The sequence below is a fragment of the Crinia signifera genome, chromosome 9, assembly GCF_055691185.1.
Source record: "Crinia signifera chromosome 9, ASM5569118v1, whole genome shotgun sequence".
In the NCBI taxonomy this organism is placed as follows: Eukaryota; Metazoa; Chordata; class Amphibia; order Anura; family Myobatrachidae; genus Crinia; species Crinia signifera.
In genome coordinates this window covers 78,643,174-78,669,755 of record NC_139225.1, presented here as the reverse complement: position 1 = coordinate 78,669,755, position 26,582 = coordinate 78,643,174, and the positions used below count along the sequence as shown (strand labels likewise).

General features: G+C 42.7%; 1 protein-coding gene across 2 annotated transcripts in view; it reads left to right on the top strand.

Moving 5' to 3' along the window:
- The window catches only part of LOC146035694 (vascular endothelial growth factor receptor kdr-like), a 235,107-nt gene that overhangs the window by 86,676 nt on the left and 121,849 nt on the right, over positions 1–26,582 (top strand). For both annotated transcript variants that reach the window (XR_014460700.1, XM_083159281.1), the window contains exons 5-9: positions 12,688–12,841; positions 15,063–15,199; positions 16,165–16,324; positions 23,000–23,117; positions 24,469–24,644. Coding sequence is in view for 1 of the 2 variants with exons in the window: in XM_083159281.1 (XP_083015407.1) it covers positions 12,688–12,841; positions 15,063–15,199; positions 16,165–16,324; positions 23,000–23,117; positions 24,469–24,644 (745 nt within the window). In the remaining variant the exon portion in view is untranslated. The remainder of the gene's footprint in view (positions 1–12,687; positions 12,842–15,062; positions 15,200–16,164; positions 16,325–22,999; positions 23,118–24,468; positions 24,645–26,582) is intronic.

Here is a 26,582-nt window from a genome sequence, read left to right as displayed (position 1 = left end):
TTGGGGAAACACAGAGAAAAATAAAAAAATAAAAATAGAAAAAAACAAGGGGGGGGGAATAAAATAAAGATAGAAACAAAAGAGAGGGGGGTGGGGGTCATCTAACCTCACACATGAAAGGGTATCAACTGTTCAATAGTTAAATCTGTCAGAGCATCAGGCAAGAGATAGTGATCGCATTTACCCGGGGAGTTGTCTCTGGTAATATACATACCATGGAGACCAAATTGATCTGTATTTCCCCACTGAGTCGTGTAGCAGCACAGTGATATACTCCATGGAAGCTGCAAACCAGACCTTGTTGATAATGGCCTGAATGGAAGGGGCGGTAGGTTGTTTCCAGTTTGCCGCGATCAGCAATCTGGCGGAGTTGAGTACGTGGCCACATAGCTTGCTTTTAGGTTTTGAGGTCCCTGCAACTGTTCTGCAAAGTAGAGCCGACAAGGGATTTTTTGGGGTCGGGGAAACCAATATCTTTCCTAAAAGAGAAAAAATGTCATCCCAGTAGGAGCTAATCTGGGGGCAATCCCACCATATGTGGATGAACGTACCCTGCGATCCACAGTTCCACCAGCACTGACTAGAGCTAGAAGGGAAAATACGGTGTATTACTGGGGGAACCATGTACCACCTAGAGTAGACTTTAAAAGGCATTTTCCTTGAGATTCGAGTTTATTGAAGATTAGTGTTTTTATTTCTGACCACTCCTCCTCCTCCAAAGCAACGCCCAAATCCCTTTCCCAAGCTACCTCAAAAGGTTCTTTAGCCGGGGGTTTGTCTGCCAGCAGGGAGTATAGATATGAGATTGCTCCCCTGCGGTCTGGACTGTAAATACAAAAGCGTTCAATGGGGAGTGGGGATCTGGGCTTAGTTGATTTGTATAGAGACTTTGCAAAGCTGGAAATATGGAGGTAGTCAAAGGGTGACATTCTATGATTTGCAGGGGGTTTTTTTGCGATTTTTTTCGCAAAAACGGCCGAAATCGCATGTTTTTCCATTTTCGAATATTTAATGAGCTGCGAAAATGTGAAAAAAGTGCGATTTTGGCCAACAAGTTGGACACACTGGAAATGCGATGGCTGCTTTTCGCAGCACATCGCATCCAGATGCTTTCACATTAAAAAGTATACAAATCGCATATTTAATGGTATGCGATTTGTATAAACTGTGTCTATAATTCGCCCAAAAATCAGACCAGGTTCTGATGTGCGAATTAGCCAGAACCCTGCACAGATCATTGCGATCTGTGCAGGGTTCTGGTGTAAAAAAAGTTTAAACAGTTAAAATAAAAAAAAAAAACAGCGCGGGGTCCCCCGCCAGAGCATAACCAGCCCCTGGCTCATTGAGCCGGTGCTGGTGACATAAAATCAGGGTCCCCGACAAATAGGGGTCCCCTTGATTTAATGAAACCAGCACCAGGCTCAAGGTCCGGCGCTGTTTCCCGAAATACGGGGGACAAAATGACTAGGGGTCCCCCTTATTTTAAGAACCAGCACCAGACCCAACCAGCCAGCAGGGTAATGCCACAGCCGGGGGACACTTATTATATAAGGTCCCGGGGCCACAGCATTATCCCCCTGGCTGGTCAGCATGGGCTGGTCGGTCCCTGGATCCTGGGTCCGGGGTCCGGGGCTCCTGGACAGAAGAGTCCGGTTCCGGGGCCTTGGTCCTGGTTCCGGGGCTGGTCCGGGGTCCTGGGCTCCAGGGCTGATGTCTCCGGGGTCCAGGATCCAAAGTAGTCCAAAAGGGGTTCCTAAGGAAGGAAATCCTACTCACCTGGTCCCCGGCGATGACCTCGGCATCCTCTCCGGCAGACGGGCTGCTCCCGGCTGGTACCCGCTCACGGACTGGAGAGGCGCAGAGATGTTTCATCTTCCACGCCTTTCCTCCGAATGATTCTATTGGCCGCCTAGCGGCCAATCAGGAGCCGACAAAATGCGTTTTGGGCGTGGCTTCCTGTGATCCTGACGTTGTGACATCCCCCTGGTCCATGTCGATTGTGAGGAGAAGTTCCTAGTGAGCGGCTGCTGGATTGTTTCCTGCCGGCGACTGATCACCCCATGTACGGCTGTTCTATCGGTGCCTTCCTGCAGTGCTGCCCCACTCCTCCATGGCAAGCTATACCATTTATACCCCAATGTATGTCAGTATTATATAAGTAAAAGTTGTGTTTATTTGATTACTGATTGGTGCGCTTCATTTTACTCTTTTACACATATATATATATATATATATATATATATATATATATATATATATATATATATATATATATATATATATATATATGGAAGAAAGGGTTTTTGACTCTGAGTTGCGCTGGGTTGTGTGTGCAGCACCACCAAAATTCCTCCTGTTAGTGAGGAACGGTGTAGTAATCAAGAAGGTGGGGGGTGATTGGGGTGCGCTACCTAGTAGAGAAACTGTACCTCCCAATACAACATATCAATTTCAAAACAAAATGCACATTTCTGAATTAGTGTTCTTGTATTTGAGGATGTTCCCAATGAATAGGCTCAGTCCATTTCTGGGTAAATAGTTCTTTTATTGGTGAAGAAAAAAACCCGACGCATTTGCAGAGCGAGGAGGTTACTACAGAGAGAACGTCCTGATATTGTTCCTAGCAAGAACCCACACTAAACTTTCAACTCCGTACAGAAATCCATTTAATCGAGCCCAATCGAGAAGTACTTGGTGATATTTATTTTATTGCATCAGCTGTGATCAGCAGAAACTTCCAATAGGACCAGCTACACAAAATCTATTCACCCATTGGTTCTTACCCCTGATAAAGTCTTAGAGACGAAACGCGTCGGTTTTTTTCTTCACCAATAAAATAACTATTTACCCAGAAATGGACTGAGCCTATTCATTGGGAACATCCTCAAATACAAGAACACTAATTTAGAAATGTGCATTTTGTTTTGAAATTGATATGTTGTATTGGGAGGTAAAGTTTCTCTACTAGGTAGCGCACCCCAATCACCCCCCACCTTCTTGATATATATATAAATATATATATATATACACTTAACATCGGCACTCACCTTTCCTAGTTTTGGGGTGCCCTATGGCTTGTGACCGCATTGTTTAAACAGACATTGTAGGGGCTCTGCACACACTAAATTAACTGATAATAAATAGTGGAGATTTGGTTCATGAATTGATCAATGCATTTAAGCCTGCAGCCCCCTTCAAGGGACCCCACTTTTCTGCAGGTCCTAACACTATCGCTGAAAATGGCTACAATACACATAGCTATCACATCAATGTTATTTATTAGATTAATTTTTTTAATTAGTCTTATTGTGGTCACATTCTCTCATACACCTTGTTTTTAACTAAGATTCCATAGCTTATGTTAACCATTTCCCTAGATGATTAGTGACAGGTGTGTTGGTAGCTGCTCACCTATAAAAGCAAAGTGTAATGCATTGATCAATTCATGAACCAAATCTCCACTATTTATTATCAGTTAATTTAGTGTGTGCAGAGCCCCTAATATATATATATATATATATATATATATATATATATATATATATCTCGGATAGTTTGTTGGTGGTAAAGGAGTGCTGACGCTTGCAGGAATATGCCCAATTAGCTGGGCTCTTGTGTCGGTGCTAGTTAGCTCCCAGACACCCAATGTTAGTTTTAATCTGCACTTGTCCTTTAAATATTTTATTGGACCGTCGCTCCCCTTCTGATATGTGCTTATCCCAAGCACCAAAGATCTAGAAGAAATGGAGAGATAGAGGGGGGCGCCCAATAGTGCAATAAAGTTTTTTTTATTTTTAAAAATACGTAAAAAATAAACACTCATTAAAAAGGACTCGTACCGAGTTTGACCTCAGCAGTGGGCTGATTACCACTAGATAGCAGGAGGTCCTGTGGAAGCCGTCTGAAGCAGTGACTATAGCTATGGGAATGCAGTACTGCCAGTGAGGATTGTGTATATATCTAGTGGTAATCAGCCCACTGCTGAGGTCAAACTCGGTACGAGTCCTTTTTAATGAGTGTTTATTTTTTACGTGTTTTTAAAAAAATAAAAAAAAACTTTATTGCACTATTGGGCGCCCCCCTCTATCTCTCCATTTATTATATATATATATATATATATATATATATTTAATTGCAGCTGTGACATGTGCCCAGTGGATGTGACTATAGGGGCAGGCATGTGCATGGCTGTGCAGTGTGCCAACACATATCGGTACTCAGTGTCGCAGCGCATATATGTGCATATCTGGACATTGTCACTGCTGCACCAATGATACATCGTATCCTGGTGCACTTAGTGTGGGATCCCATACAATACATCTTATGTAAAAGGACCGCATATGATGTATCGTATGCGACCTATCCATCGAGGAGCGTGTCGGTTCCCCAATGGGGAGTTGCCAAGGTATTGCATTCAAGGTCGCATGCCTCGGCCTAGTGTATGGCCAGCGTTACACTGGTATGTTTATTACAGTAGTACGGTAGACTAGTTTGCTTGTGTATGACCTGGCATGTGCGCTAGCATTACCATGCTGACAGGATGAGCATGATGATGGTGCTGCGGGTGCTGCTGCTGCTCTTTAAGGTAATACAACCATTGAGTGGGCAGTAGTCCTCCAGTATAGTCAGCTAGTTTTTGAATGTCTTTGACCATTTATTTGCATAGTCGTAGTTCCGCGGATCTTTGGTATAATGGTATGTTGTAGGTAATAAGTGAGTTTGACTTTTAACTTCTAACTAACTTAAGTTAACTGGAAAACTGGAGTTAACTGGAGTTATCCTGGAAAAATGGAGTTGAGATGAAATACGTATGCATGGACACATGACATCTACTCATGTTCTTACATCTTTGGTATTCTATTGTGTGTGCATTAGGAAAAATCGGATGCAGATCCAATAGCTGTAATGGCTTTAGCAATCCATGGGTGTAACAGGAAGCTGGCGCTCACACAGTGCTTGAGTCCTCTTGTAAATTATAGTTCTTGGTTTTGTCTAATCTCTCCAATTCCAAACCCCGCTCACCTCTTCTGTTTACAGTATAGCTTTATCACCATGCCAACACTATTTATTTATGATATATATATATATATATATATGGCATAGTTGCCTACTCCCTGAAATAACAGCAATCTCCCTTTCTCCCTGATTAGTCTAGCAATCTCCCTAATTTCACCTAGCCCACGTTACACTGATACATTTTTGGGTAAAAAAAAGGAATGAGAGATAGATACATTTACAATGAATCATCAGCGCCATTTCCCAGCACTTTATCAAGTATAGTAACTATTGCTAACTGCTTTGGGGCTCATCTACATTTTGATATAAGTAATTTTAAATTACACAGCCACGCTTCTAGGTGCGACGTTCACAAGCTCTTTTCACAATCTCTCCATATATGGAACTAGACACACCCTTTGGGTGGAGCATGACATGCCCCCCTCAAGGGGGCGCTTTGCAAAATTCTATTACTCAAAAGTAGGCAAGTATGATATATATATAATATATATATATATATATATATATATATATATACTATTTATGTATTTCCTTTTTTATTTATATATGATGAAGGTGCAAATCTAAAAAATAAGACATTAAAATATACAATTATTCTAATTGTCTTACATAATTAATTCAATTAACTTATTAATAAACCAGACCTTATATTAGAGCTAAACAAGGCTTTAGAGATCAGCATTTTATGGTAATATTTGAACATTTTTATTAATAAAGATGAAGGTCCAAAGTAACAATAAATAAGACATTTTAAATGAACCTATATGCATGTTTTTCCATTTGCTTTCTCATAGACCCTTAAAGCAGAAATTGTGGGTGATATTTAATAGGATGAGAGATTCAGAAAGTGAGAGATTTCGTTTGAAATCTCCATTTTTTTAAAGCGGCAATCATGTACACGGCAACCAGTTTGATTTTGAACTCTTAGGGGGAAATTTACTAAAGGAAATTTGTAAAAAAAAAATGTATTTGTATTTAGAAATACACTTATTTTTGACATTTACTATCTCGAAAATACGGCAATTCGTATTTGTATTCGTATTGATGTGCTATCAATACGAATACGTTTTGCCGTATTTTCGGGATAGTAAATGTCAAAAATAAGTGTATTTCTAAATACAAATATATATATATTTTTTTACAAATTTCCTTTAGTAAATTTCCCCCTTTGTATCTATTACTAGAAAGCCTGCTGAATCTGTATTTATTTGTGTTGTATTCATAGTAAAAGGTATGTAATAGGAGTTACATTTAAATATAAAAAAATAAAAATATAATAGGTATTTTCTAGTTATAATAATAATAATAATAAAATTGATATAAACGATTCACCATCCTCAGGTTAGTCCCTGCTGTGTGCAGTGCATTAGTGTCCATATCTTTCCTACAATACATTTATTGATGTTTGTCCATCATCCTCACTGCTGTCAGCATAGTAACTGCCAGTTAGGTTTTATCCTCAGCACATGTAATGTAGAACGTCCATTTCTTGCAAGGAAGTGGTAGAGTCGTGTGGAGACATTCAGGCGGCTTCCTGTGTATAAAGGAAGCCCAGGAAGGGGAGTACGCAGCGATGGGTAATTATAGAACTTCCCAAATTTAGCTGACAATCATTACCTGAAAAGAAAAAAAGTGATAAATGGAGGGTTCACAAACATTTGTTCATGAAACACTGCACACACATAGGGGGCGAGATGTACTAAGCTTGAAAAGTGATAAAATGGAGAGAGATAAACCACCAACTAATCGGCTCCTACCTGTCATTTTTCAAACACAGTCTGTGACATGGCAGGAAGGAGCTGATTGGCTGGCTGTTTATCACTCTCCATTTTATCACTTTTGAAGTTTAGTGCATCTGGCCCAGAGTGCAGCTGCGATCTTACTCGCAATGAGAAATTCATGGAGAAGTGATTGACAGGAAGTGACAATTTGGAGGTGTTAATGAGCGTATATCTTGCCCATTTTCGAAGCGTGGATCTGCTGTTGGCTGGTGGTTTATCACTCTTCATTTTATCACTATTTAAGCTTAGTACATCTGGCCCTGTGCCTGTAGTATATTATGATACAATTTGTAGTATACAAAAAGCAAGAATGCTATCTATACTGAATTGAAGAGACAAAGGGGGGAATTTACAAAGTCGAGAGTCTGTTTCATACGGATGTTGCTATGGGCAACCAATCAGATACTATTTATTATCTTCTAGAAGGTGCTAAATAAATAAGTAGATTCTGTTTTGTTGCCCATAGCAACTTCCCATGTGAAATAGAACTCCCGTCTTAGTCAATAACCCCCACAGGGGTTTATTTAGCATTGATGGGTCGACGGCTATTGTCTGTTACAAATATAAAGAACACAGGGGAAGATGTATTAAGCCTGGTGAAGAGTGGAGATTAAGTGGAAGGAGATAACGCAGCAACCAATCAACTCAGTTTGAAAAATGACAGTTGGGAGTTGATTGGCTGGTGCGTTTTCTCCTTTCACTTTATCTCCACTTTATTTATTCACCAGGCTTAATACAGCTGCCCCACAGATTGCCAGCAATATAATAGTTCGCACTTCTCTTTAACCCCATTTGCCAGCTCTCCTTTACCAGCTGCATAACCTTGCCAGTGACAAGTTGCACATGACCATTACGATTTTACACACACACAAACATGCATATCCAATTAGGTGTAATCAGGGCTATTTTTCAGCAGGCTCCAGCAGGAACTGAGGCCCTTATTCTAGTTCACTCTTTCTGACAAAATCTTTTTTAGATGGACAAAACCATGTGCACTGCAGGGGGGCAGATTTAAAATGTGCAGAGAGAATTAGATTTGGAAGAGTCATTTTGTTTCTGTGCAGGGTAAATACTGGCTGCTTTATTTTTACACTGCAATATAGATCTCACTTTGAAGTAAAACCCCACCCAAATCTAATTATCTCTGCACGAGTAACACCTGCCTCACCTGCAGTGCACATGGTTTTGTCCATCTAATGCTGTGTACACACAGGGGAGATATATTGCTCAGCCATATATTGCTGAGCAATATATGGCTGAGCAATATATTGCTCAGTTTCTCCTGTCCATCAGCGACCAGAGATGGTCGCTGATGAAAAAGAAACTGCCGGGGGGAGCCCGGCAGTGGTAATCAGCTGGTCGCAGGAGCATGTTCCTGCGACCAGCGATTACCACAGGGGCAAAAACGGGAGCGCGCACCCAGCGATATATCGCCGGTGCACACTCCCATTGCGGGCAATATGGTCGCTCAGCGACCATATTTCCCGCGATTTTGGACAAAATCGCCCCCGTGTGTACGCACCTTAAGAAAGATTTTGTCAGAAAGAGTGAACTAGAATAAGGGCCTCAGTTCCTGCTGGAGCCTGCTGAAAAATAGGGGAGGAGGAGTTTGACAGAGGTGTATGCCAGAGTCTCGGAGTGGGGTCGGAGTCTGAGGCAGGCGGCGATAAGAAGCCCATAGGCTTCTATAGGGTATTGTCAGACGGCCGGGTCTTAGTACATTTGAAAATGCTGTAAGGGGTTTTACCGCAATTTTCCCTTAGTACATCCCACCCATTGTCTGATAGTCCTGCATGCAGGTTTAATGGGGAGATACTGTATTTGGTGATGCTCTGCACATAACATATCACATGTCCGGGAGAGCATGGGAAATTTTATACAATATCTTATCCTATCCCATTGGTCTAATGCAGTGGTCAGGGAACTCGGTCCTCATTACCCCACACAGTGCATGTTTTGCTGGTAACCCAGCAGGTGCACAGGTGTACTAATTACTCACAGACACATTCTATAAGGTCCGCAGGTGGAGTTAATTATTTCACTTGTGATTCTGTGAGGAGACCTGCAAAACATGCACTGTGTGGGGTAATGAGGACCGAGTTCCCTGACCACTGGTATAATGTGTGTATATAGGTAGCTTATGGAATAGAATAAAATATTGTATGCAATTTCCCTTCTTCTCCCAGAAATATTTATTTATTTACAGTTTCTTATATAGCGCAGCATATTCCATTGCGCTTTAAGATTGATGATATCTTATGTACACACTATACGATGTGACATAAAATTGTAAGATCATAATATGTGCATAGCATCACCCAATATCTTACTATCAAGCCTGTATGCAGGACTATTATTGGATGTCTCATAAGATGTATGAGAGAGCACATCTTATGACACATCGTGTGTACACATTATACCATATCGTACTGAACTGAACTAAATTGTAACAATAGCATACAATATTGCATAATGGCCTTATTCTAAATGCTTTGCTGGAAGGCATGCCCGGGCTGAAGCGAATGTACCAAACCCCGTCTGACGAATGGATCGCCCGCACCTCCCATTCGCACACTGAATACAGTCGGTCGGCATGCCTGTGGGAACCCCCCTATCGTTCGATGGTCGGCAACCATGATTTGGAAAGCGCTCGCCCATGTACGAGTGGTCTAGACTCTTACATATGAGCAAAGAAAAGCAGGGATATGGGCGGGCAGCTGACACCCGGTTAAGTCAGCTGTCCACCCCCTGCAGGCATGTCACAACCGCATTTCCATACGCACTCCCTGCGTTTTCATGGGAACTCCCATGAAACGCAGGGTGTGCGCATATGGTAATGACCCTGATCAAGCCGCAACACTCCTCTCCACCCCCTGCTCGGAAGGCCAGGAGCGAGCACTCAGTGCCCGGACTTCTCTCTGAGTTTGCTCGCTCCCTGCATACAGACATGCGCAGAAATGGTTCTGCGCATGCGTATATGCACATGAGTACACTGGCTGAATTCGGGTCCAAGCGAAGCGATCAGAATAAGGGCCTATGTGTCTAAGTTTCACCCATTTTGCAAATGAAATGATGAAGCTGTGATATTATAGTATAATGACATTGTACTGAATATTCCTTTATTCTTAAAGTATATTTCCTACTGTTTGGAACGGGGGTCTTTTTCAATTAGCATCTCACATGTTCCATTCTAATTAGTTATAACCTGACCTCCCCAGCAAAATGATGTAAAGTGTCTGCATGCTGTAGGCCTGATACGTGTTTGTAAGTAAAGCAAAAACACACAACTGGGCAAAACCAGGTGCCGGACGGCTCCCCAACAGTCGGGATTCCGACAGTCATTACTCCGACGTCGGAATCCCGACTGCTCCCTCGTGGGGGTCCACGACCCCCATAGAGGAAGAATCAAATAGGTGCCGAGCGCAGCGAGCCCGCATGGGGCTTCATTGTGCTCCCCCGGCTGTGCAGTCGGGATTCCGACGTCTGAGTAATGACTGTCGGAATCCCGACTGTCGGTCAATTATACCACACCCGCAAAACCATGTAGCACTGCAGGTGGGGCAGATAGATTTTGACAGTGATTTTTAGCATCCTTTGTACCCACATTGCAGCCACATCTGCTGTAATTTCCCTGGTGCATCTGCTCCTATTACTTGCATCAAGTATGGGGAGAGAATTGCAGTTGGACACAGAATGAATTGCAGTTGGTCACATTCTGTGTCTGTGACCACCTCAGGAAAGGTAGCAAAATGGGACTTTTATTTCCAGATGCATTTTGCTATTGTTTTAATTCTGAATGAGGCTTCTTGTGTATAACACTGTATGGGAGTAAATAGAGGCCATAACATAATTTCTTCGCTGATTTAAGTAATCCAGAAAACTTCTAAATATTGTAGGTGAATTAAAGTGTTATTTATATTCTACATTGTGTAATTTATAATCAAACCTAGGTACTACAGGCTGAGTATCCCTTACCTGAAATGCTCGGGACCACAAGCATTTTGGATAAGGGATTTTTCCGTTTTTTGTAATAATATTTTTTAACATACTTACCTGGTCCCCTGGTGGGGCTCCGATTGTCCCCCGGCGTCCATAGTGCCCCTCGGCGTCCACGGCAGCCTTCAGGATCCTCTTCAGGGGTCCCAGGGGTACATTGCATGAGTTTGCAGGCTCGCCGGTGACATCACCGGCATGCCCGCACACTCGCGCAATGCACCGTGGTAAGTATGAAAAAAGGGGCTGTGGGGGGGGGGGGGGGGGATGGAACAAACAAATAAAACCTCAAAGAATTCTGAAAACCCACTTTTTTGGAATATTTTGTTTTTTTGGATATACGATACGGGATACTCAACCTGTATATGTCATGGAGAAAACAATCCAACAATTATAGAAATCTGTTAATACCCATAGATCATCTGCCCCCATTTCCTTATTTGCTATAAATACAAAAGAGGTAGATTTACTAAAGCCTCTAAAGGGGTGTACACATGGTGAGATTTTGGCAGCAAATTCTCCTAGAAGGTTAGCCAAAATCTCCTGCTTAGGGGTGTACACACGAAGTGATCCTTCTAAGCAATTTTGACTACATAGTCAAAATTGCTTAGAGGTTAGTGAAGATCACTGTCAAGGTTAGACAAATCTCCCTATAATATCGCCTAGTAAAAAATAGTTGCCAAGTTGGCAAGAATATTTTGACTAGATTGCTGGCTGTCTAGTTAAAATCGCTGGTTCTGATTTTGGATCCCTGGAGAGCACATCCAGTTTGACCACCCTATACTGGTCTGAACTTTTGTTCCCAATTGTCACCATATTGGGGGCCAATCTTTCAGAAAAAAATCAGCATTGGATCCCCGGTATGGACACTTTTTGCTACTTGTCAAAATCTATTGTTATTGCCTAAATAAGGATTTACTACATTCAGCTCTTTTTCCGTCAACTGTTCTTGACGATTACCCATACTTAGGATTGGGACCACCACCTCAGAATTACAATTCTTATGAGGTCGTACCATATACGAAGACTAACGCTCGAACTAGTTCTGCTTATTTGCTTCCTTCGCCCCTGATGAAGTCACTTCAGTAACGAAACGCGTTGGGACAACAATATTCTATGGAAGTTCAATCACAGATTATGAAATATCAGACATTATACTGAATGTTTTTATTAAAAATGTCATCATTTTTTAATCACTATTGTGTTACTGCAATTGTTATTAGCACACTCTGAAACCCTTTTCTTTCATTTCTAAAATCCCTTGGATCCCGCCTAACAGGGGATCTCCCAGAGTTGCTGCTATTAAATCTTCCTGGCGCGGTAGGGGTTTTTCTTTCTATCTCACTTCTGAGGGAGATATTCATCAGGCGAACTGCAATAAATACCAACCAAGTATGTTAATTCTAGTATAGTCAAAATTGCCCATAGACAAAATCGCTTAGTCAAAATCGCTTAAAGTCGCTCACTAGCAAAAATCGCTCCATGTGTACATCCCTTAAAACAGACAAGAGGAGGCGTCAGCCACAGCAACCAATCAGAATCTCTAAATCATTTTTGAGAATGCAATAGAGAAATGATAGCTAAAATCTGATAGTAAAACTACAATTTTCATGTTCAGAAGCTTTGGTGAATCTACCTTAGAGTCAATAGCATTATCACTTGAGGAAGCTTATACAGTATTTTGCATTTGTTATATTGTGCATTACAGCTGGTCATAGTCATACAGTCATTACTCAGCTCTTAGTGTGTTGTGAAGCACAGTCCTGTTCCTGATGATGTGACAATGACGCCCCTGCAAACGACAAATGTGTGCAGCTACAATGTTTTCTTCCACTTGTTATGGTTTTAGAAATGGGATATGTTAAATTAATATAAACTTTTTAATTCTTTCCTTCAGTACCCTAATAAATCTCAAATTTTCCGGCCTGGAATGAAGTGGGACCCTAAGATTGGCTTTATAATACCTAACTCCAAATTTCAAGAAATTTTGCAGTGTAACACGGTGGTCAATAACATTCATTACCATACTTCCTTCTTGATGTACAGTAACGGTAAGCATTGGCTCTCATTTAAAGGTAATGTCTAATTATTTTGACAAACTTTGTTCATCATCAATCAGGTTTGAAAATTCCTTTTAGACTCACGGTAACCTTTAGCACCATTGTTGGAGATCTAAGCAACACAAATAGTTTCTTGCTTTGCAGCATACAGATGGTCTTGAAGTTATATAAAAGCTATAGACTAATGCTTGAAGTAAACATTGTGCTAATACAGAGCAAAATAAACCAAGTCTCTGGCATTGGGAACTAGTAGCGTCGTTTCCAGTTGCTCCTTAGGCAGCATCAAAGTTAAGTTATATATGTTACATAAAGTGGCGGGTTCAGAGGAGCACGCAGATCAAAATTCAAATACTGTAGGGGAGGCACATGCCACCAACTGCCACTCCAAACTGATTCACTGACAGTTGGTGTTGCTCCCCTATTTGAATTTTGGACTGGGCTGCAGACCCACCTCTGAAGCCGCCACTGGTTACATATGCCATTCAAAAAATTTTACTGGTAGGGTCAAGACATTGATATTAACTTCTCTTAGGGCTGAATTCAATTAAACCTGTTAAGCGATTTATCACCTATGGCTATTTAATTCCAGATACTATCACTGAAACCCCTCTTTTAATGGGTGCCGGATGACAGCCCAATAGTCAGGACCCCGATGGTCAGCATATCGACATCGGAATCCCGACTGTTTGAATGCCCGACAGTCGGGAATCTGACTGACATGGGTGATTCACCCTTGTGAGGGTCGGCACCCTTTTAAAAACCAGTTAACTTCAATGGACATTTACACGTTAATGGGCGATAACACACAAAAGTTCACATATTTATGTGTGAACAGGGTTGCGGCATCCATTAACCCCTAGTTATTAGCATTATTTTTTGATAGGTGCTGCCTCACTTTGTGGACACTTGAAAATCAATAAGGCTCGTAGTAAATTTCTGCAGCTAATTGAATTCCCCCTTTAGTATATTATGCCCTAGGCACATTTGTGATTTGTAGAATACATAAATATAATTTATAATTATTTAATATGTCACTTACTCTCATGTTATTCCATGTAAACAAATACTTCTACATTTGTTGTGAGAGCTATCACGAACCAATTATACATTTTCCTGGCCACACTACTAATAAAATGAGTGAGAAGTGAGCAAATGGAGGGTGAATTAAGGGTGAACTTCACATTAATAGCACATAAAATAAGCAACATTGTATTCCTGGGAGGCACTTAGCCCAAATGTCCAGGGTTGGACTGTCTCACAGGGGAACCCCCCAGTGGACCTCAGTGCCTAGAAGGTCCTCCTTCTACATGGATCAGGAAATTCCAGTGTCGAAAATCCAGGGTAAGAGCTGTTTCCACTGCAGCTCACCTGGGAAAGACACAATACAATACTGTGCCAGTGTAAAAATCACGAGTCACTTTACCTGGGATATTTGTCCTTGAAGCCTTTTCCACTGAAGAAAATCCTGGGTAGGTGCGCGTTGATCCTGAATGTCTTTTGGTTAGCCCAGTGTTCCCCAAACTGTGTGCCGTAGCAGCTGGGGTGTCTTAGGACACTTGCAGGGGTTCCCAGAGTTGGTGGTCCAAGACCAAATTATTGGTTATGTAACAGACAAAAACAGTGTTTATGACTTTGATTCATACAATATGTGAACAAACAGAAGTGAATCCTGTCCCTAACCACATAACTGACCATATGGATGACACAATTTAATTTTTTTTTTTTAATTTTCCTAATTAGAAACATTTGTCCTAGGGGTGCATTGAGTCAAAAACGTTTGTGAACCCCTGAGTTTGCCAATGCATGCACTGGATAGAATGAATGAATACATATTCTGATTATTATCTTTTATGTAATTCTCCCATGTAAAAATGATTTGTGTATGACATCACTTCTAAACCCACCAATAAGCTCCAGCTTACTCAGATGACAGACAGAAGTGGGGGCTGCGCAGAGCCATGGCTTTCCCCTCCCAGATAATGGAGGTGACACATCTCTGTGTCTCTGCATGCCGGCCTTCCTCCACCTCCTGCTAACTCCATCCTGTCAATTAGGAGACATTGCACAGCCTGTTTCCATCAGTTTGCAATGGAAAGATTAAAATAGTGTACATAAAGTATTATTCACAGTTCTAATTCATCTGATTCAATGCTTTCTGTGTTTGTGTAATCCATTGCAGTACATTTACATCCAGTTTTTTTTTATATTATAGGGCTCCAGCCTACAGTAATAACTTACTTGATTGCGAAGCCTTCTACTCTGCTGGTAGGAGAGAAGCTTAAGCTGCGTTGCGTTGGAGAAGCCCCCTTTAATTCCAGAGTGTTTTTGGAATGGGTTCACCAAAGAAAGGTAACACCTTGAATAAACAACATCTTGAAATTAATGAGAACTAAAAAGGGGTTTTGAGTAGGTATAAAATACAGTGATTTTAGGACATATAAGCGGTTGATTGTCTTGCATACCCTTAGGGCTCATCATGGACATGTATAATCTGAGAAAAATGTATGAACTAGCACACCCTTTAGCTCACTCTCCAGGAATTTCAGTGAGGCTCCTATCTTTTACACAGTTTCTCCTGCCCCCTCCCCCCAGATAATGGGCAAGTCTCCATCATCTTGGTGCTTTCAGGGTACAGTGGGTGGGGCAAAGAGCTTCATGATGTCATTTGCCATGAATTACATCATTGCTGTCCCACCCGAGTGATGCTTTACCCCAAATCGCCATAAAACGTTCTTGGGATAGGACCATGTTGACGTGTTAATAACAGATTTAGCTAATATGCCACCAGTAGTACAGTAAATAGTTTTTTTTTGTAATATTACTGCTGCTTCCAGAATCAATTGGTAGTAGTAACAATGGACTTAGTAAATATCGTTTACAAAAGGTAAAAACTACAATAATGTTGGCTTGTATTGTGAAATATTAAAAAATGTAACACAAAGTTAGTCTGAATCTCAGTGTTCAGCTGCGTGCGATGCCGATTAGATGCAGATGCAAGTCCCCGTTAGTATTGTATAGGAAAATAGATTGTGCAGGAAAGTCTATCTTGACTATCTCACCTGTAGAATGTATTTGGCCTAGGGCCCAATATCAAGATAGTCTAAATCTAAAGTAAATCTAAAGTGCAGTTAGCCGAAATCGGATAGTCAGAATCGGCCATGAGCCATAATCGCACCGTGTGTCCACAGCTTGAGTAACAGATTATTTTAACATAGTAAACATAAAATATTTCAGGTTCACCGCACACTATTTTAAAATATAATAACATTTAAACAACTGTCTGAATGCTAAACAACATTGTTGTGTTCTACCAGGTCCTACATTCTGAGAAGGATTTGTATCCGCTGTCACACGGCTATGGGGGAGACAGACTCACAGTGATAGATAATGTGACAATGAAAGACAATGGAGTGTACACTTGCAGGGATAGCAACTTTCCTTTAGCGGCTAAAAACATTTCAGTAACAGTTTACGGTAAGTAAATAGTTTTATAATGCATACAAATATGTGGAAGAAAATACCACAATGTCATCTTCTATATGATTTAGGGGCCTGTGTATTGAGATTGACTTTTTTTGGTTTGTAAACTATCATCTGTTATTGCCACAAATTGTGATAATAACAGATTATTTTTTTGACAAATTGTATCAATGCAGTTCATACATGACCAGGGCCGGTGCTAGGGTGTCCGGCACCCTCCTGCAAACCATAAATTTTGCGCCCTTTCACATTGCCATTGCAGCAAGCTGCAGCTTATTTGTAGGAGCGTATGCACTGTCCACCGTACCCGCTGCCTATGGCCTGTTGCAGGGGCATCACTTCAGCATTTCATGCAAGCCTCCATCACCACCCACCCTCCCCGCCGCTGATGGCCTGTTGTGGGGGCATCGCTTCAGCATTTCATGCAAGTGGTCGAGACAATGCAGGCATGTCAGGTGGAGGGCTTCGACGGCTGGGTGACATCGCACACAACCCAACACATGGCTGGCCTGCATCTGGCTTCACAGCTACTGTAGGCTGCGCAGCCAGGATACAGTCGATACTGTGCAAATGTTTCACTGTGTAGCAAACCGCTCGCATCTCAGTGCTGTGTCTGCAAAATGTTGTAGGTATTATTTAAAAAGTGTCTAAATTAATATAAAAAATATACAATTATTAATAAATATGTTATAAACATGTATAATAAAAGACTCACTGTTCTTTGCTGTTTAAATCTTGTAGAGTCTCTCCTCTTCTATCTGCATAGGAGGGTGCTGAGGACGCCATTTTTCCAACTTGTGACTGAGGGGGAAAGGAGGAGAGAGAAGGAAGAGATGGAAGAATGAGGAGGAGATAGAGGGGCAGAGTGTTGAGGACTGGGCTGCACTGCACACTGAGAATAGGGAAGGAAGAGGAGGCGGGCTGTTCATCATTTGATTGACAGGCGCAGGGAGCAATGGGTAGGGAGTGGACCCGGACATGACATCAAGGCATTCACAGTGTCAGTGAGTGAGAGGAGCTGCTCTTCAGGCTGCTGGCTGCCTGTCACAATATTTGACAGGCTGCGGCAGCCAGTAGCCATGATCAAAATATATATAAAAAATATAAAGTTTAGACGAGTGCAAGGCGCGGCACAGCTGTACAGAGACTGGGCGGGGAATCAAGCACTGCCACACCGCACGATCACTGCCGCTCTTTGTTATTACAGAGCTGCCTTCCACAGCACAAGAGTCCGACAACCTTCCATTGAGGAAAAGGGGGCAGGAGGAGGACTTTGGAGGACAGACAGTGTGTGTGTGTGCACTCGGGGTGAGGGAGTAGCTTTTCATACTGCCACCCACTATTAGACAGGCACTGCGGGCGGCGTGCAGGCAGTGACAGTGAGGGCTGAGGCAGCTTTACCAGAGCAGGGAGAGAGCGCCTTTTCAGCATGGTGCCTCCCTGCTTTGCAGGAGCTGCTGAGTGGGTAACGCCGGCCCTGCATGACACCGGACAAGTCCAGTGGTGTATTTTCCACTAGGCACATGAGGCATGTGGGTGACACCTGCAGGGGGAAGGGAGGGGGTAGGTGGAACAGCATGTTCACTTGCATGGGAGCCCTACTAGGCAGATGGACTGATGAGGCCAGGTGATTCCTTTTGTTCTCGTTATTAGGGGGGTGCAGAAAATTCCAGTGGTAGAGAGGCAGGGGCGGATTGGGCCACCGGGAAACTGGGCCATTTCCCGGTGGGCCGGCCCAAAACTCATTCAAATCGGGCCGGCCGCGCTTCCCCTGTCCTGGCTGGGCTGTGGGTAGTGGCTGCAGCATTTTGCCCAAATCCAAGATGGCCGCAGGAGGGCTGCTGCGCATGCACGACAGCGCAGCACCTCCCATGGGCCTTCAAGCGGGCTTCCGTCCCTTCTCCGCCCGGCATCTTCAAGCAGAAAGCAGCAAGTGAGTCCCCCCCTCCGCACACTGGCGCCACCCCCCACCGCCGCTGTGCAAGAAGGTTCCAGGGCCGGATTCAACTCCCAATCCGCCCCTGTAGAGAGGTGATGAGGCTTGACAATTGGGAGGCCCTAACATGAAGGGTGCAGTGACATGATGGTTGGTGACCGATAATATTGTGTCTGGGGGTGGCAGGATGCCTAACTTCACCCCTGCCAAGTCCCAAACTGGTACTTGTTTCCTATCTGGGCGCCCAGGTTTTCTACGTACGGCACCGTAATGAAATCGGATCGCATCGCATCGGATTCGGTCGATGGTATACGATGCGATGCGATCCGATTCGATTTCCCATAGGAAACAATGTGAAATGGCTCAATTTAGCCAAATTATCATAGGAACAATAGTAAATGGGCCAAAAACACCCCTGAACATTGAAATGTCCCCCCAAAAGTAGTTGACGCCACCCCGCCATCAACGTGAACCTGAAGCGTGGCGAGCGCAGCCAGCCCGCGAGGGGCGGCGGTACGCGTCCTCCGACCTTTTCATGCCCTACTATCCACTAGGGCGTGGAGTGAGAATAGAATAGTGTGGCAAGCGCAGCGAGCCACCGAGCCCGAAGCGTGGCGAGCGCAGCAAGCCCCGCGAGGGGACGCGGATACCTTCACAGGTAAACGCGTCCCTTCGCGGGCTTCCCAGGTGTCCATGGCGACGCGGACACCTGGGAAGCCCGCGAAGGGACGCGTTTACCTGTGAAGGTATCCGCGTCCCCTCGCGGGGCTCGCTGCGCTCGCCACGCTTCGGGCTCGGTGGCTCGCTGCGCTCGCCACACTATTCTATTCTCACTCCACGCCCTAGTGGATAGTAGGGCATGAAAAGGTCGGAGGACGCGTACCGCCGCCCCTCGCGGGCTCGCTGCGCTCGCCACGCTTCGGGTTCACGTTGATGGCGGGGTGGCGTCAACTACTTTTGGGGGGACATTCCACTGCTCTGTGGTTTTTTTGGGGGTTTCTGGCCCATTTACCATTCTTCCCTATGCTGATTTGGGTAAATTGATCCATTTAACATTGTTTCCTATGGGAAATCGAATCGGATCGCATCGCATCGCATCGTTCAATATCGTGTATGTGTATTTGTGGTATCCGATGCGATGCGATCCGATTTTTATACGGAGAATAGCATGGTGCGCAATTAACTTAGCGGGCGCCCAGATAGGAAACAAGTACCCCCAAACTTTGCTGTTGTTTATACCACAGCTATAAACAACAGCCATGTGTACAAATGCAGTTTGAGTACAGTATGCGCCGAAAGTTCAGAGTCTGGCTAGAAAGCACCTTGGTAGAATATGCCAGTTACCAGCTTTGTGGACCGTAATGGAATGGCTAGTAAATAGGTATGCACAATTGCACATATGTACATAACTTTAATAATTAAGTTTTTTGTTATCTTTTAATTCATATATTTATTTGAAAAAAAAAATACTGCATGGGTCTTGTTACAAGAAAGATCTGCACATACACAGGAGAGGGGTCAGAAAGGATTCCTCCCCCTTGTGCATTCTCCCAAAACGTACCTTCTGATGCCATGTGAGGATGGATTAGCAATAGCACTCATGTTCCAAAACAATTTCCTTTTCAGTGCTTGATACATTTGAAAACATTGCCATTTCCATTGTGATCTATCTAACTTTTCACATCATTTGGCCAATACTAAAATAATATATATATATATATATATATATATATATATATATATATATATATATATAGCAAAAATTAGAGGCCAGCATAACACAATGAAATAGCAAACAAGTGAAAATGTATTTAATATTTTAGAAAACATTTAGGTGGACACACCAGCATAGCAAAAAAATGTAGTCTATATACAAATTACCGGATCCAACAAAAGACATGGCAGGTGTAGCATGGTGGTCCACCTAGAGGGTCACTGATGCCCGACGGCCGTTTCGGTGTGCTATCACCGTCCTCAGGAGCATTATGCTCCTGAGGACGGTGATAGCACACCATGCTACACCTGCCATGTCTTTTGTTGGATCCGGTAATTTGTATATGGACTACATTTTTTTGCTATGCTGGTGTGTCCACCTAAATGTTTTCTAAAATATTAAATACATTTTCACTTTTTTGCTATTTCATTGTGTTATGCTGGCCTCTAATTTTTGCAATACCACATTTATATGGCTACAACATTTCACTGGTTGATTTGAAGATGTGTGCTGACTGCGATTTGGACTTTTATATATATATATATATATATATATATATATATATATATATACTTATAAACTTGTGGAACACACTGTGAATGTTTCTAGGAAGAAACAACTTGCATGACTGCCCATTTAAAGCGACAATAATTTAAAAAGCCTTTTAAATGAATGCCGCTTATTCTCTGTAAAGTGCAGCACTATTTGATAGTGCTATACAATGAAACAGCAAGTATGAGAATAATTAAAGTGGACTTAAAAGAACACAGCAATGATTCCAATAAGCATCCCAAGCAAGGGAGGTACATGAGCAGGAAAAATTTCGGAAGCCGTAACACCCAAGAACATTAATAACTGACTCTCTGTTTTGTTTTGCATCACAGTTATATTTTCTTATGTGTATTTAAGCTATATTAGTTTTAATCTGTAAATAAGTGCTTGGAAGAGGTGTTATTTAAAAAAAAAATGAGAACCGCAGTGATCAATATTCAAGAGGCAACAGCTGAAATCCATTAGTAAAATATATAATAACATAGATTTGAAATCCATTATTAATCTACCACAGTCTCGCACAGAGCAAATAATCAAACTGGTTACATTCCTCTCACTGATATCTAAGGAAACCACGGCCACCATTTTATACAGTCAGGAAATAAAACAAACAGAAGTGTAGTGTCTGAGAGAATGATAAGAATCACTGTAAAAACATAAAATGGCTTTCCTTTTGGGCTGTGTTTCCAAAATGTTTATTTTAAAATGGTGTGTGGGGACTGTTACTCGAAAGTAGCCATTCTGGGATTCCTCTGCTAACACGCCTGTGTTCTGACAAACATATCTCTAGATATACAGTTTTTTTTCTCATTTAGTGTTCACCCTTTATTTCAATTTATTGCATTTACAAACCCCCAAGCAGCATGTTAATGCCAGAAGGGTCCACATCTGCATTGGCCCCATTCGTCTGAGCAGCGATCTGCCCCCATTGCAAGTCCACATCTCACTTGGTGCCAGCAAGTTGGTCTTCCCATCTATGCAGCACCATCTTGCCAGTGATATTTGGAAAAGATGGAGCATGTTAACATGATAACAAGGGCCTGAGTCTTTTTATTGTCCCTGGGTTTTTCTGTGTGGCTTATTTAAAAATCATATAGTAAGTGTATTATTTCCGTCCAACAAACTTACAATGGGAAGAAAGATTAAAGACCACTGGCCATTATACTGGGTCTTATGGGATGGCAATCTTTTTAATTACAGGCCAGGAGGATGTAGCTGAGCCCAGTCACTTCTCAAATCAGATCTGACGGCATCTACAAAAAGGGAATATGATATTTTGCTCCCATGAACCCTCATATAAGCATCAGCCCTGTGCTGGATATCTGCCAGCTGTTTTTCATTTCCTATAACAAGGGAATCCTACTATAGTACTGAGAACAAGAGGGGTTGTACTGTAAGTTCATGGGCAAATGCAGGATTTTCATGAGGGTTTCCATTACACACACACACACACACACACACGTACACACGTTCACACATTCTTCTGTACATACACACACACATATAGCATGCATACACACTGCAAACACAAACACACATAGCATACATTTACACAATATGTACCCACAGAAACGCACATAGCATACATAAACACAGACACACATACAGTAGCATACATACACTAAAGTACACAGACACACACACATACTTAGCACACTGTACATACACACAGCATGCACAGACAAATAGCATACAGACATAGATACACCATATCCACAAAAAACACACACAACATAAACCCCCCTCTCCCCACTCACTCCCTCAAACATCAGAGGAGTATACCCAGAGGCGTAACTAGATATTTGTAGGCCCCATAGCAAAAGTTTGTAAGGGCCCCCTGTTTAACTGATGGTGATAAATGTATGTAAAACATATTACTTAGACAGCAAAGATGGGCCCCCTTCAGCTCTAGGCCCCATAGCAGCTGCACCCCTTGCACCTATGGTAGTTACGCCCTTGAGTAGTATACCTGTTTAGCTGAAAGGGACAAATCCCTTTCTCCCCTGGCCAGCTCTCACACAGCCACACGGAGCACTGACTGTCTGGGAGGAGTTGCACGCTGCCACTACAGCTAGCTCCCCCTGCTGTCAGCCCAGTTGAAAATCGGACAGCTCGGCGGGCAGGGGGGATTTCTGGGTAGTCAGAAACTCCCGCTGCGTGCTCGCCTGCTGATCCAGTTTCCTGTTTGCTGGTGCGCCCAGACTGAAAATAGGATCCATTTAGGATTTGATTTGCAAATCAATCTTTTCTTATAATTTATATAAACTTCAGAATTGATTTGTCAATGATTGCAACATTTGATTTTAATATTAATTTTTAAGCATTAAAGTAATTTAAATATGAAGAAGGGTAGTGTGTATTTTATTGTCATTAATTGCTATATTCCTATTATATTTAATGTTAAATTCAAAAGTGGTTCAGAATATGCATGAATTTTTTTGACATTTATTTATTTTTTACTTTGTAGAAAAAGCTTTCCTTCACATACATCCGCAAACAGAGCAAGTGTACAAGGTATTGAAGGGTGAAAAGGAGCTGACATTGTCTATTAAAGTGAAGGCTTTCCCCCTGCCACTTACTGTCTGGTGAGTTACTGTCTTTAAATATTTACATTTACAGTATGTAATGCCGCGTACATGCTAACCGATTAGTGGCAAAGCATTTATACAGTAGTTAAATATTTTGGTGGTGGTGCTGCTGGGAGAATGATATAGTGCATACACCCAGAATGAGACCCCTGCTATGCATTCAGTCACTGATATAGCTAGACTGAGCTGCATGCAAAGAGGACAGGGGGTCAATAACGATGTGCATGCATTATTAACGATATTGAGCATACACACTAAACATTATTTAAATGATATAGCTCAAAAGGGCCCTTCAGAGGTTGCCCAGGCCTGTCCCAGTTTCCATTAAGCAGCAGGGCCGGATTAAAAAAAATTGTAGCCCCCCCCCTGGGCTGCCAGGCAGGTAGACAGAGGGCTGCTCCTGACAGTGCTGCTGCGGCGGCATATGTGTGTACTATGTATAATATACCCTGTGTACATGTGTGTATGTGTGAGTATGTAATACAGTGCATACACAGCAGGTAGAACATACAGGTGACATGCTGCAGCCGGATGTCTCCTCTCCCCCTCCCTCCTGTAAGGAGGATGCCTTGCCAGGGTGACAGAGGAAGTTGGGCTGCACCAAGTGCGTGCTGGGCAGGGGAGGGCCACTGCTAGAAAGACCATGCTACGGCATGTGAGGGGGCAGGAGCAGACATACAAGCCGGCAGCTGCAGATACAGATAGTATCAGGACAGGCAGCTCCGGGTACGGGCTGGGCAGTTAGACAGAGGGCTGCCCGCTCCAAACAGTGCCTCTGCGAGGTGCTGTGCTCGCTGGGCATCATGGTCTGTGCAGCGCTGGGGAAGCAGCGGGGTCCCTGTGGCGGATGGGCAGTGGCTGGGGCGGATGGGCAGTGGCAGTATGATGATTCTATTATAACTGTGTATCTGCCTGGAAAAGTATTAAAGCAAATTTGTATCTGTGAAATATCCATATTTCCTGAGTAAATGTGAGTATTATTAGCACATCTAGCAAGGGAGGAGGTAGGGTTGGCAGGTCTCCTTTGTGCCCTGGGAGAAAGCAAGACAAGAGGATAAAGAGGCTTGTTGGAGTAATGTACACATCACCAAATTATGTTAAGTGGAAGGATTTATTAATGTAAACTGTAGTTCTCGAGAGCAAACATAGAGAACGGCATCTGAGAGATGAAACAGCATGCTCCAGCAACCAGTGAGAGCTGGCCAGAACTGTTGGTATTTTTGATTTATTGTAATTCTTTCCATCAGTTAAAGTAAATTAATTGGGGTATATGTATGTATCACTTCCAAAAATTAGCTTAAATTTAATTTCATAACCTCTTGTTTTTGTACTGTTCTGTTGTATGCAGGTTTAAAGATGGGAAACAAATAGAAAAAGGCCAATCCTGCTATAAAGCAAAGTCAGAAACGTATAGCTTGTCAATAAGGACCTTAAGAGAAAAGGATTCTGGGGTTTACACCATATTGCTTACCAATGCCGTACACAATCTTCAAGCCAGCTTTAACTTCACTGTGGATGTTCAAGGTAAAAGCTGAGTGCAATACCTCAGTAATACACCTTTTACAGCATGTTCTACTGCAAACACTATTTTCCAAGGGTAAAGCTGACATCAGCTACTGTGTTTAGACTGAAATACAAATACTAGTTTAATATATATATATATATATATATATATATATATATATATATATACGAATCCAAGCCTGCAGGCACTCTCACCAATAACCGCGGTCCCCGGTGCCCAAACATAGGTATGCACGCAATCCAACAGAATAATGGCACTCAAGAGGCAGTAAAAGTTGAAGACAAAAAAGGAAGTGTATAGTCTAGCTTTCAGGCTTTGATCCCCGTATTCAGGACACAATCCTACAGCACAAATACAATCACAAAACAGACATTTATACTCACAACTGAACCGATACACCCACTGCTGTCCATGTGCGGCACATGCCGCCAGACCCAGGAGGCGGATGTCCGACTGCACAATTCCAGCTGTGGTCAGTGTCGTCGCTGCCCAGCAACCGATGCAAGAAGGGGACTGCCCTAGGGTAGTCCGAGGGCGCTGTCAATGGGGTGTGTGTCAAGTGAAAGCTGCTACTTTAAGGGACTGAGTAGGTCCCAGAAAAAGGAGAATAAATGAAAGAAGAAGTAGCGCTTAACAATGAGGAATAATCAATGTAAAAAACATTTATTATGCAAGAACCATAAAAAATTAATTATGACATATACATATACATATAATTAAAAATGGGGGAATGGTATTAAAAACTCTCTCAGAGGCCCTCTAATTGTGCCACTGTATTGGATAGGATCCGCTCCTATTATGCCGTCTGGATGGAAAAAAGTCCCAAAGTGGAACGTTGCAGTTCTTTGAACTAGGGGTACATATGGCTATCCACTGGATTCAAAGTACACAATTGGAGATGGGTATAGTTACCACTGAGTGTCCCTTTGGAGACTTGTATCCTTGTAGGACTGCTATTTCAAGCTGTGATCTCCGTTTGAAGGGGAAAAGATGGATGAAAAAAAAAAGGTGTTTTTCTCCTGTGTCAGAATCACGATGGTGTGGAGAGCAGGTGGAAATGTCCCGAACATGCAATTGCTCCAGAATCGGAGGTGAAGACGGCTGGTTGGATCCTGGTGGGCACAATGGGCGATGGCAGTGGGGGGCCTTGAGAGGAAGCAGCTCCAACGCGTTTCACTGCCTCTAGGGGCAGCTTTTTCAAGGGTATGCTGCTGTGGGTTCATTGAGGGTATTTATACCTGCATTTGATTATGAAACATGGTGCACCTGTGTGCTGGGCGGCATCTCATTGGTTTTCATAAACATATTATTCAATTATAAGAGACAATAGAAGGCAACAGAGCTAAAAAATGACATTGTAAAAGTGTTTTTATACTAAAATAACAAGAAACAGGTAATTTGTGAAAGGTAAGTATAACACGTGGAAGAGCGCTATTGGACAAACATCAGGTGTCTGGAATAGCATTTCCTCAAACATTTGTTAGGTGTCATAGTAACGTGACACGTGTTTTGTTTTGAACCAGTAATAGATGAGGGGCGAGATGTTTAGTAACAAAAGGGGCTGGTGTATTAGCGGCGTGCGTTCCAAGCCTCTTTCCGAGTACCAATAATAGATGAGGGGCGAGGTGTTTAGTAATCAAAGGGGCTGGTGTATTAGCGGCGTGCGTACCAAGCCTCTCTCCGAGTACTATGTTTCCGGGTGCCATGTCTGTGAACGGGTTGTCTAGGCAACTAAGCTTGCGTCTCACGGCTCTTAGACGGAGCGGGAGGCAGGTAATCCATTACTGGCTGCGGTATCTGTCACGAGCCTGGACTATGTCCTATTGGTTTGTTATATGTATATAGGCAGGTTGCCTAGTGACCAGATTAGCGTCCCACAACACCGATTCGGGACGGATGATTAGTGATCAGTACGCTGATAGCAGCATATATTCTAA